Source organism: Salmo salar, chromosome ssa03 (genome assembly GCF_905237065.1).
Source record: "Salmo salar chromosome ssa03, Ssal_v3.1, whole genome shotgun sequence".
NCBI classification, from domain to species: Eukaryota; Metazoa; Chordata; class Actinopteri; order Salmoniformes; family Salmonidae; genus Salmo; species Salmo salar.
In genome coordinates, this window is record NC_059444.1 from 40,337,295 (window position 1) to 40,350,187 (window position 12,893).

Here is a 12,893-nt window from a genome sequence, read left to right on the forward strand (position 1 = left end):
CCTCATGGAGTCTGTTTCTGACCGTTTGAGCAGACACATGCACATTTGTGGCCTGCTGGAGGTCATTTTTCAGGGCTCTGGCAGTGCTCCTCCTGCTTTTCCTTGCACAAAGGCGGAGGTAGCGGTCCTGCTGCTGGGTTGTGGCCCTCCTACGGCCTCCTCCACGTCTCCTGATGTACTGGCCTGTCTCCTGGTAGCACCTCCATGCTCTGGACACTACGCTGACAGACACAGCAAACCTTCTTGCCACAGCTCGCATTGATGTGCCATCCTGGATGAGCTGCACTACCTGAGCCACTTGTGTGGGTTGTAGACTCCGTCTCATGCTACCACTAGTGTGAAAGCACCGCCAGCATTCAAAAGTGACCAAAACATCAGCCAGGAAGCATAGGTACTGAGAAGTGGTCTGTGGTTACCACCTGCAGAACCACTCCTTTATTGAGGTGTCTTTGCTAATTGCCTATAATTTCCACCTGTTGTCTATTCCATTTGCACAACAGCATGTGAAATTTATTGTCAATCAGTGTTGCTTCCTAAGTGGACAGTTTGATTTCACAGAAGTGTGATTGACTTGGAGTTACATTGTGTTGTTTAAGTCTTCCCTTTATTTTTTTGAGCAGTGTATGTTTATAGATGTGTTGTGTATTTGATATATTGTTGCAGGGCTCATCCGTAAAAGTATTGATGCAGGGCTCAACCCCTGCTAAAATAAAGGTTAAATAAAATAAGTAATAGTAAACTTGATTTCTAACTTAATTTTTTTAAATCCTGAGTAGAGGTAGAGACTCAGATGACCTCTGGGAGCCAATGCCAAAGAGACCACATTCAAGTCCTCCATCCCCCACTCATTCAAACATAGGAACTTGTTCCTCCAGTCTGACCCCTGCTGCTGTCTCTGGCTCCACACCCACCCCCGCCCGGCCAAAATACATAACTGCAGACCTGAATTTGCCTCAGGGCCAAAAGAGCACACATTGTACTCTGTGCCACAAAAAATCTCCTATCCCCTGCACTACTTGTGCTGTTACCCTCTGCTTCACAGCAGAAAGAGAAAGCTATGGGACTTGACATCAGCAGTACAATCTGGTGTAGAGGACTGTGGGTGTTCTAAATACTATAATTGTAAATACTGTGTAGTCTAAAACTTTGCACACACACTGTTGCCCTGTTGTGGACATCTAAATGATCCCCAAAAAGAAAAACAAACAAAAAAACATGAGTTATCTTTTACCAAATCTATTGTTTTATATTCTCCTACATTCATTTCACATCTCCACAAACTTCAAAAGTGTTCCCTTTCATATAGTATCAATAATATGCATATCCTTGCTACAGGCAGTTAGATTTGGGTATGTAATTTTAGGCTGAAATTGAGATGAAGGTCCTATCCAGAAGAGGAAAGAATGAGTAACAGTAGGCTGTATCATGAATAGGAAAAAGAGCAGCAAATACATTGTGCCTTTCGGCACATATTAAAAGCATGTTTTAAATAGTTTTTACAGATAAGCTGACTGCAGTGATTAAATTCTATAAGGAACATGGCGTGGCTCCAAGGAAGAAGAGGTGTGGTGGTCGTCTCGCCAGCAAGCTGGTGATGTCCTATAAGGATATTCAGCGAATTGTTCATTATGTCAAAAACGTTGATGTTCACACCATGTTGCTCTTAAGATGGATCCCTGGATTTAAGAGGGCAGACATCCGGGTGCTACTGGCATTTTAGACCAAGTCCTCTGTGTGGCGCAGGTACAAAACTTTTTGATGCGTGATCATGTTGAGTGTTTTCCTAAATCAAACATTCAACATCTCAAGCAAGTGGACCAGCGGCAAAGACTCTAACCAACGCCCACACAACCGGATCCAAATAGGCCGTCAGTCCTTACTCTCTGGTGACGTGTGTGGTCATATTTTCTTTAACATTTCTAATTGATTGGCTGTTTAGAAAGAACAGAGCTTACTCTGACCCTTTTTAGCTCTCAGCCCCTCCATCCCCTTTCCTGTTTTTGCTCTTTTCAAATGTTTACACTGTGCGGTGTTCATAAAAATGCAGGTCCTGTGTTTGAGAGGGTTGCTTAGGCACATCTACATACTGTATGCTGTACCCAGGGGAAAAATGTGTTTGAGTATAGCCTGTACACTTTCTCTGTGACATGTATTTATAAGAGACGTTATTTAACGTGGGAATTTCTTATGTATTTAATCTCCCAAGCCTTATCTTCGAATGTAATCTGACATGGAAAAACTAAGGGCCACAACAATATGTGCAAGGACTACATGGATGTGCACATGCATGTGCGCGTACACATGAATACAAACACATGCACACTGCGTGTAGTCCTTGCACATACTGTATCATGCCGTGAACATGTGCGGTGTGAGTTTTTCCGCTGTCATATGTATCTGCATGTACTGTACATGTGTACACGTGCAAATAAGTGAATGTAGCCAATACATTCTGATGCTTGTATGTGTACACACGTATATGTACAAATGTGTGCACGCATACACATGCAAATGTACACATATACATGTTTGCGCGACAACTATGCAACAGACATTGTCTGCAGTTTTGTATTAAGTAAATAGTTGTTAGTCATTATTTGAATAAATGTCTTAAAAGTAACTGCAAACTTTGCGTTTTTCTCAAAAACACACTCAGCATATAACGGTGCGCAACTAACTTGATATTTGGAGTAGAGAGATCATGTGGGTTTCATTAGAAAGCTAACATTTGCCTCTTTTCAGCACTGTATAAAAATCCAAATGTGTTTTGGGGTCAATGTGACGGATTATGATAGAGCAAGTCACATACAGTATGTTAACATATATCACAAATTAACAGTTAACTTTCCCTCTCTGTCTTGACAATCCTCACAGTTCACTCAGAGATGGTATGTATGCTGGTTGATGGTACCTGCAGGCCTGTTTGAGGGACAACTGGACAGAACATATCAGAATTTTTGGACTTCAGCTGAGACCCTCCTCTCCTTCCCTGTCCTCCTTTACACATCCTGTTAGGAAAGCTCCTTCTTTACACTTCCTGTTAGGCAAGATGCTCTCAAGGGGTGTCTCTTCAATTCTCAAATGTCGTGTGGTATTCCCTATAGATGACCCTTACAAGCTTTCAGATTGCTTGCCTGTGAATGGTTGTCCTCATAATCAGGCTATTTACTTGTTACATGGGTGTTTAAATACTGAGTCTCTCTTACGGAATTTAATTGATTCCTCAACTGCCCCATGCTTTCCTTCTCTCCATTATATATTAGGGGAAGTTGTTTTGCTGTTGGCACCAATCCCATGCTGCCAGATCAACTACTTCATCCTCTCATACTCAACTTTGCTCGCTCTTGTTCAACTACCCTTTGATTAAATCCATTTCATTCAATGTTTACATTTTCTTCAAGTGTGGCTTTTACTTAATAGTTGACAGATGGCACTTGTATGCAGGAATGTGGGTGTGGGGGGAAAGAGTGGACAGATGGGTGTACATAGGTTTAACTGAAGAAACTCCCGCCTCTCCTTCTCTTGATAAGAAATAAAAGTTAATGTAATTGATTCAAAATCAAATCTAATGGAATATTTTATAAATTACAAGCTAAGACAAAATGAGATTAAGATGTTACTTTGTCTTTACACATCTATTCACTACTGGCCAAATGCATTCACCATCCACTTCAGCTAGCGTTTCCATTTTTTAGGCCTGTTTACATGTGAAAGGCTGTATTATTATGCCTATGGTACTGTATGCACAATAAGGTATTCAATATATTTTTTAATCTGACCTGAGTTGAAGTTAGTATCATTAATCCTACATCAAGTCTCAAATATAGCTGAATTGCGGTGTATTTACAGAATAACCCGTGCTGTACAATTTTTATTCACCAGATGGCAGTAATGTGAGAGTTCTATTAACCTTTCAAGTACAGAGCAAATGTCAAAATTCATGAAATTCCCTGAATGTTGAGCCCCCAACTCCTGTCACTCACACCATGAAATATCTTAAACATATACAGTTGGCATGGGGCGCATGCCATGATTTATAGACAATGACACTTAAATTATTGGTTGGAGAAATATTATTTGTTGTATCTCTTCAAGGTATAGCCAAGAATCCTGAAAAAGAGAACGTTGGATTGAATAGCGCATTCCGTTTGCCAACAATACTGTACTTTGACAAAGTCGAGTGTTCGTTGTGCATGCCAGTTACTAAAACAATGTAACTTGTTAATCATGTTTCTATCGTGTATAAAGCTGCCCATTTAAACGTACATGCTCTAGCAATGTGAAATATATTATTAGAATAAAGACCGAAGTGTTGGTAGAGTATAATCATATAATTTAACCTACCTCGTGTGTAAGAAGCGCCGCGCTACTTCCTTGTTGAAGAAAAGGTGTGCATTACGCTTGACGCAAATTAGTCTACGAATCATTGAGGAACATTTATCAATTGACTGGAATAAACAAATTGATGAATTATCCCGTGGGTGAATAACTTAATGAATGTGTATTGCGTGATTTAAAGAAGAAGGTATGCCACAAATTATTGCAGTGTGTGTTAATGTAAAACTGTTGTTTATGATGGTATATGTCCATGGGAAATTACGCATCTATGGTAGAAATGTGCTTTGGGGCTATCAAGATGGAACATTCCTAGCTGAAGGGATTTCCTGGAAATAGTATTTAGGTGCTCAGTTTTTTTTTTTATGCCTTGGGGAGAGCAGGCTGAGTTTGAGTAATAGGCAAAGAGTTGTTGCCGCAATAGTTTATACTGAGAATATCTTAGATTTTTTCAAGTCCTGATTGTTATTTTCTGTACAAAGTGTGTTGGCCAATTAATCCTGCACCTGTTAATATTGTAAATAAAAGCCTCTAAGAGAGGTGAGCACCAGAACATCCTGTCTCCTCACTGTCCGATCCACGGCTTCGGCTTCTTCTTCACACAGTTCAAGGTCTGGTCTGAATATTCATTTTTGATTGCACAAAAAATAAAGAATTAAGAGGCAAAGGCCTGAGGCTACAGCCCATTAATAACAAATTACCAGCCAGACCACCACACACACACCTGCAGTACACTTGTATCTATGCCCCCACTTACTTACACACATGCAATTCAAGGAAGAGCTAAGTCTGTATTCACTTGGGGCCTGATTCAGACTTAGGATATTTACACCTTTCCAACACACTTCTCAGTAGTTGGTATTCAGACTTACCTTATGCAGGTGTGTTTCTGGCTTTGCAGGTGTGATTCCCTTGCATTCAATAGGGGTTTCAGTACATTTATCTAAAGCAATCCCTTGAAATTTGGTGTACCTTTTAATTTGAATTTTCTCACCAGACTCACTAGAATATATGGAGAGAACGGTTCAGAATATTATGAAAGAATGAAAGAAAGCCATGTAGGCCTAAATACACGTATATTTCTCTCCTTTTTAGCACCACATAGATTTAAAAATACACTGATCTTATATGTTATTTACAGTTAGGAAACTATTTATGAATAATAATACAAAACTGGTTTGGACAGCCTTTACGTACAAAATATATCGGTGAATCAAAATATACCGTGGTTTGATTCATCCCCGAAGTTCAATTGTTCAATCCAATGAATATTGGAAGGTGAAAAAAGTGTACAATAGGGGTTCAGCAGTAGTCCTTTAAATCAACCCTAATAATCCTCACTAATCATGGAACTGTGATGACTACGGTTCAAGTCCAGCAGTCGTGAATCGTGCACCAGGCTCCAGGTTTAAACTGTTATGTATGGTGTGCATTCCATAATGATACGAATAGGCTGCATGTCCAACATTATTGCACAACTTGTAATAAATTAGCCTAATATGATCCACTAGCGCTAGCAATCCTCAGGAACAACCACATGAACGTGACAGATGAAAGAAAGGTAAACTATGTCATGGAATGATGCAAATATAAGGAAACTAACACTAAAACGACAGTTGTAAATGTATGTGGATTTAACTGACGGTGGCAACCGATAGTGGCTAATATTTAACATGATACAAATTGTAAAAAAATAAAGTGAAAAGTCTGGCCATGTAATTAAAACATTACAGAAATCCTAAATCAGCTCAGTAGATTTGGCGCTATACTGTCATTTGTGCATGGCTACAGAAGCCTATAGCTTGGGTCTCCAAATGTCATCCTTGCAAGTTACATTTGTCTCCAGCGATCATAAGGTAAAATATATTTAAAACATTTGCCATTTATATTTAGAATCCCCTTAACTAAATAGTTTTATCAAATTCCTTGATCTTATCGATAGCTCTTATCAATTTGTAAATTACAGTGCATGGAGAATAGTGTTATATCTATCTGAAAAAATAAAGTAGAAGTGACAAGTTGCTTGACCTTATTCGTTGTTTCATCACGTGTAAGGTGGTGGAACTATGAGGAAATTAAGTTAAGGTCAGAATATCTATAGACACCTCCGCCATAACCATAATTTCTTTGATCGCCACCCAAAACGAATAGCGGGTGAATAGCATGCTATTCTCATGCTTAAGTTGATTGTCAAAATATGCATAGAGACAAGTGCATAACAAGGGAATTCCATTCCATTTATGTGCGCTTAACTCGGGTTGGAATTCCCCCCAAAGTGTCAGGGCAACATTGCTGATCTAGGATCACTGATCAGGTCCCCTCTGTGATCAGTAGATGCAGCTGCTGTTTCAGCACTGAGGAGCGGACCCCTGAAAAACTTCTGCTTATAGGAAAGGTCACATGTCATAAGTTATTGTAGAGATGACACAATTGTCTTAATATTGAATTGTGTCTATTGATTACAATTTATTTTAGGAGATATCATTCTGATTCAGACTCTTCACACCTGTTTCTTGGGCCAAAAAGAACAAGATTCCAAAATATATATTTTTTCATGCCCACAGCTATCCATATTATCCAAGGTATTGATAACCAAAGAAATGTGTGCTTTCATGGATATAAACAAAGATTTTTGGCATTCTTATCAACATTTCAGAAAAAGGCTAATTTAATTAAGTTCAATTACATGTAGTAGCTTTTAAAGTCCTCTGGACCACAGTAGCGAGCTGTTAACACTGGAGTCCATTTGAGACCTGAATTTAGAACCTTGAAATGACAGATGATAAGTGTAAATAAACACAAACACGCTGCATAAAAAAATACAGGTAGACAGACTTTTGTATCCCACTTTTTACTTAGATTGATTTTTTTTTAAATTATCAGTAACAGTGTTATTGAATATGACAACTTGAGAAATTCCATTCCAGCAATTGATCTAAAAAATGGTCAGCCTAAAGGGTCTTTAAAAACAAAATTTGCATAGAGGGAGTCAATCCCAAATAATTCCCTAAAACCTATGCATTTGTGGCGATCTGAGATTATTTGACAGGTGTAATCAATCTGATAATTGCTCCCCCTATGTCGAAGTTAATTCTTTAATCAAAACCTCATAAATGCATAGGGCATACACCCTAGGGGTGATTAGAAAAGTGTTCTAGTTGCCTATTTCACTTTCCTGAGTTTGTTCTGTTGGCATGCTAACTTCATAATAAATTCAGCATTTTAGCTAACATGAGTATTTGTATCTTTCTGTCACACTTACACAGTCTAATCCTTTCTTTGTGCTTTGTGCTGCTAAACTGTAAACACCCCACCTAAACCCTGGAATATTATAGGAGGGGGTGTGTACTTCCAGGTATGAACAAAATTAAAAACTTAAACCTAAAAATGTAATACATGTTGTTGATATTTATTTTATGTTATTCCATGTCCAATTTTGACACAATAAATGAGAAAACAAGTCGATTTTAGTTTGTAAAATTCAGAAACGAAAGACGAAAAACGGTCATTTCGTTTTTCCACGCCCTGTTTTGACTCGGCGTTGACGCAAGTGAGAGGTTGGCTTTCATTCATCTGGAGCAACAACATGGCGGCAACCTGATAGCAGCTGCATCAAAAATAGCAAACCTCACATATTTGTGCAGACAGACACAAATTAAAAAAAATACAGCGGAAGACTACATAACTAACAGGACATCCATCTACTTCGATTCAGTCTGAAAGTCAAGGTGAGACTTGTTTACCAAAATGCCGACGTTTAACTAACCTACCATCATCTGTATTTAACGTTAGCCGTCAACTACTGTAGCTTTTTGCAGTTTGTAAACACCAGGGATGACGTAGCTAACTTACTGTTACTGTATTCGACTTGTTTGCTATTAACTTGATCTGATTCTGAGCATAGCCTACAAAACTAACTAAACACCGATTACATATCCGAGTTAAATGGCTAACGTTATCTAGCACGTCGTTAGCTAGCTACAGAAATGTTAGTTGAATGAAAGTGTAACGTTACATTTGTGCTGGTGTTCGGGACGATCGGAGTTGAGGTGTTAAAAGCATGTTACCCGGTGTAGTCACACCGAAACTATCTGTTTGGAAAACTACCCTCGTCAGTTGAGGAAGGCAACTATGGTACTGTACTGAAACAAACAGCAAAATACCCGAGGCTAGCTAACGTTCACTAGTTAGCTAGCTCAAGCCAAAACATAAACATGCGTAGATTTTTTTTGGAACACAAAATAAGCATGCGCAGATTTTTGGGTTGCAAGTTTTTCTATGTGCGCCACGCATTTACTGAGTCGTGCGACAGCTAGTTGTCTGGCAAGAACATGTCATAATCGATTTTTCCTTGTTTGCTTGCGTTCTGAAATGCTGATCTTATGATTTAGTATTTTGACAGCAGACCAGGCAGAAGTAGCGTAAAACGCATAGCCAGCCAATCTTGTGGATCTATCCTGTGCAGTCACTCGCTTCCTACAACATGAACATTAGGCTAATATCCCCCCTGATTGCTGAGAGATTTGACTGTTGATATCGTTATTCACCCACAGGTTCCCTGGAACATAATCCTGAGTTGCCAGTTGAGAAAGGCTAGTGGACTCACTAGAAGAACTGACAAGAAATATAGGATTCAGAGCAGTAATAACGATATTAAAGACTGAAAGGACTCATTTTGGTTTGAGTATTTAGCTATTGCATCTGGACTTAGATCAAGGCAAACCGATGGTGTCCTCTCTGAAGTAGAAACCATGGATCGCTACCAGGACCTATGGCCGAAATACAGGGCTTGGGTTTGAAACAGGACCATTTACCTCTCCCTCTGCCTGTCGCCATCCCATATCAGATCACAGATGGAGGTGACATGGAGCTAAGCAGTGAAATGTAATCTCGGCCAGACATCCCGCTCTCTGCTCAGTAGCACCTGTCACAGCCTGAACTCTCCACAAATCTTTTCATCCTGGACCTTGAACTCATTGGGTCTTAGCTAACTGCCCTACACCTCTCTGGAAACTGTTACAGCTAGTCTACAGCTTCCCACAAACCAAAACTAACCCCTTCATGTTTACAGACCTACTCTATCCCAACGTCAACAGTTTCTCTCAGTGCCCAGACCTGGCCACACCTCCCATGTCCCTTAATGTTTTCTAATTGAACTGTATCCCTGAGCCACCACGATACACAGCCCAGGCCAAAGGCTTGAGGTCACAGTGCAGTTGCATTGGACTGTCTGGAGCACACTGCAGTGACTAAGCTCTAACTAAGTTCATTTAAACATGAGTGACGGGGAGCTGCAGCACCTGGACTATCTGACTGAGAATGAGCTGATGGGCATGGACACGTTCATTCACCGCATCGACTCAACCGAGGTGATCTACCAGCCACGTAGGAAGAGGGCCAAGCTGATTGGGAAGTACCTGATGGGAGACCTGCTGGGGGAGGGCTCCTACGGTAAGGTGAAGGAGATGCTGGACTCTGACACGCTGTGTCGCAGGGCCGTCAAGATCCTCAAGAAGAAGAAGCTGAGGCGGATCCCCAACGGAGAGGCTAATGTGAAGAAGTAAGTTTTGGGGATGGGAGGGAGTTTGTGTGATGGTGAGTTTTTCTTTCTTTTTTTTCTCCCCTTGTCTTTCTTTTTTCTCTCTCTTCTTCCCTCTGGTTTACACTCTTGGTCATGCATTGTCAAGCACAAGTATTTATTAACTATTATAAACTGGTTTATTTGAGCCCTGAATGCTGATTGGCTAACAGCCGTGGTATATCAGACCGTATACCACGGGTATGACAAAACATTTATTTTTACTGCTCTAAATGCGTTGGTAACCAGTTAATAATAGGAATAAGGCTCCTTGGGGGTTTGTGATAGATATTGGCCATATACTACACCCCCTTAGTCCTTATTGCTTAAATGTCACTGCTATAGGATGATTGCCTGGGTAACGCTTAAGATTGTGTCTCTCTGTGATTATCATTAGTGCGTGCATAGTCTATTACTGTATTCACGCCTACAGTGTCTCATGAACTGTTTTCCCTACATATGATCCGCCATCGTCCCCCGTCTAAAGTGCACAACAACACTTTGGATCTTCATTTGCATTTCGCTCTCCTATTCAAATAAGTCCCTTTCCCTACATGGCAGCACCATAGGGCCTTTTATCACTACGAGAGATTTCCTAGAGATTTTGAGAAAATACCCTCGGCCAGACCTTTTACTGTAATGTGAATTTGTCACATCTAGGCCACTACCTCCGGAGGTTGAGCCCAACACTCATAGCCGAGTGACGTTTTTGAAACCACTGAAATGTATAGGCATTTTCCTTATATTATACTTAAAAAAAAATGTTTTACAGGAAAAGATGGTTATTCTGAAATTGTCGCCGTAGGTTTAAAGCAGGGATGTGTAACTGCCGGGCCCGCCCCCCCTTTTGTAGGCCCACTGAGATATATAACAACTTAAATCCCTGTGGATTGATGAGTAATTGAAAAATGTCAGTTGAGGGATGAGGCAAAATTTATGGCAATTAAGTCTGGCTGCACAACTGATTGGCAAATGTAATGCAAATTGAGAAATCATGTGACTAAATAATAATAATAAGAAACTATACTATGAAACAAAGAAATTATATAAAGAATGATAGTAAAAAGCTTTGGAGCACCTTTTTTAATTTGTATTTATTTATTTATTTCACCTTTATTTGACCAGGTAAGCTAGTTGAGAACGAGTTCTCATTTACAACTGCGACCTGGCCAAGATAAAGCAAAGCAGTGTGACAGAAACAACACGGAGTTACACATGGAATGAACAAGCGTACTATCAATAACACAATAGAAAAAATGGTGTGTGCATGGCATGAGGATGTATGGCAATAAATAGGCCATAGTAGCAAAGTAATTACAATTTAGCTGATTAACACTGGAGTGATAGATGAGCAGATGATGATGTGTAAGTAGTGATACTTGTGTGCAAAAGAGCAGCAAAGTAAATAAAAACAATATGGGGATGAGAGAGGTCGATTGGGTGGGCTATTTACAGATGGACTATGTACAGCTGCAGCGATCAGTTAGCTGCTCAGATAGCTGATGTTTAAAGTTAGTGAGGGAAATGTAAGTCTCCAGCTTCAACGATTTTTGCAATTCGTTCCAGTCACTGGCAGCAGAGAACTGGAAGGAAAGGCGGCCAAAGAAGGTGTTGGCTTTGGGGATGACCAGTGAGATATACCTGCTGGAGCGCGTGCTACAGGTGGGTGTTATCGTGACCAGTGAGCTGAGATAAGGCGGAGCTTTACCTAGCATAGATTTATAAATGACCTGGAGCCAGTGGGTCTGGCGACGAATATGTAGCGAGGGCCAGCCGACTAGCACATACAGGCTGCAGTGGTGGGTGGTATAAGGCGCTTTGGTAACAAAACGGATGGCACTGTGATAGACTGCATCCAATTTGCTGAGTAGAGTATTGGAAGGTATGTTGTAGATGACATCGCCGAAGTCGAGGATCGGTAGGATAATCAGTTTTACTAGGGTAAGTTTCGCGGCGTGAGTGAAGGAGGCTTTGTTGTGAAATAGAAAGCCGATTCTAGATTTAATTTGGGATTGGAGATGTTTGATATGAGTCGAAGGAGAGTTTACAGTCTAGCCAGGCACCTAGGTATTTGTAGTTGTCCACGTATTCTAGGTCAGAACTGTCCAGAGTAGTGATGCTAGTCGTGCGGGCAGCTAACGGTTGAAAAAGCATGCATTTGGTTTGGCTAGTGTTTAAGAGTAGTTGGAGGCCACAGAAGGATTTTTGTATGACATTGAAGCTCGTTTGGAGGTTAGTTAACACAGTGTCCAAAGAAGGGCCTGATGTATACAGAATGGTGTCGTCTGCGTAGAGGTGTATCAGGGAATCACCTGCAGCAAGATCGACATTGTTGATATATACAGAGAAAAGAGTCGGCCCGAGAATTGAACCCTGTGGTACCGCCATAGAGGCTGCCAGAGGTCCGGACAACAGGCCCTCCGATTTGACACACTGAACTCTGTCTGAGAAGTAATTGGTGAACCAGGCGATGCGGTCATTTGAGAAACCAAGGCTATTGAGTCTGCCGATAAGAATACGGTGATTGACAGAGTCGAAAGCCGTGGCCAGGTCGATGAAGACGGCTGCACAGTATTGTCTTTTATCGATGGCGGTTATGATATCGTTTAGTACCTTGAGCGTGGCTGAGGTGCAGCCATGACCAGCTCGGAAACTGGATTGCACATCGGAGAAGGTACGGTGGGATTCGAAATGGTTATTTAACTTGGCTTTCAAAGACATTAGAAAGGCAGGGTAGGATGGATATAGGTCTGTAACAGTTTAGGTCTAGAGTGTCACCCCTTTTGAAGAGGGGGATGACCGCGGCAGCTTTCCAATCTTTAGGGATCTCGGACGAAACGAGAGGTTGAACAGATTGGTAATAGGGGTTGCAACAATGGCGGCGGATAATTTTAGAAAGAGAGGGTCCAGATTGTCTAGCCCAGCTGATTTGTACGGGTCCAGGTTTTGCAGCTCTTTCAGAACATCTGCGATCTGGATT

At 40.8% G+C, this 12,893-nt stretch overlaps 1 protein-coding gene across 2 annotated transcripts in view; it reads left to right on the top strand.

Annotated features, from left to right (window-relative positions):
* Positions 1-7,880: 7,880 nt before the first annotated feature.
* Positions 7,881-12,893, top strand: part of LOC106599971 (serine/threonine-protein kinase STK11) — a 77,386-nt gene continuing 72,373 nt past the window's right edge. For both annotated transcript variants that reach the window (XM_014191302.2, XM_014191304.2), the window contains exons 1-2: positions 7,881-8,063; positions 8,889-9,895. In XM_014191302.2, coding sequence (XP_014046777.1) covers positions 9,612-9,895 — 284 coding nt within the window. In that variant the 5' untranslated portion in view covers positions 7,881-8,063; positions 8,889-9,611. The remainder of the gene's footprint in view (positions 8,064-8,888; positions 9,896-12,893) is intronic.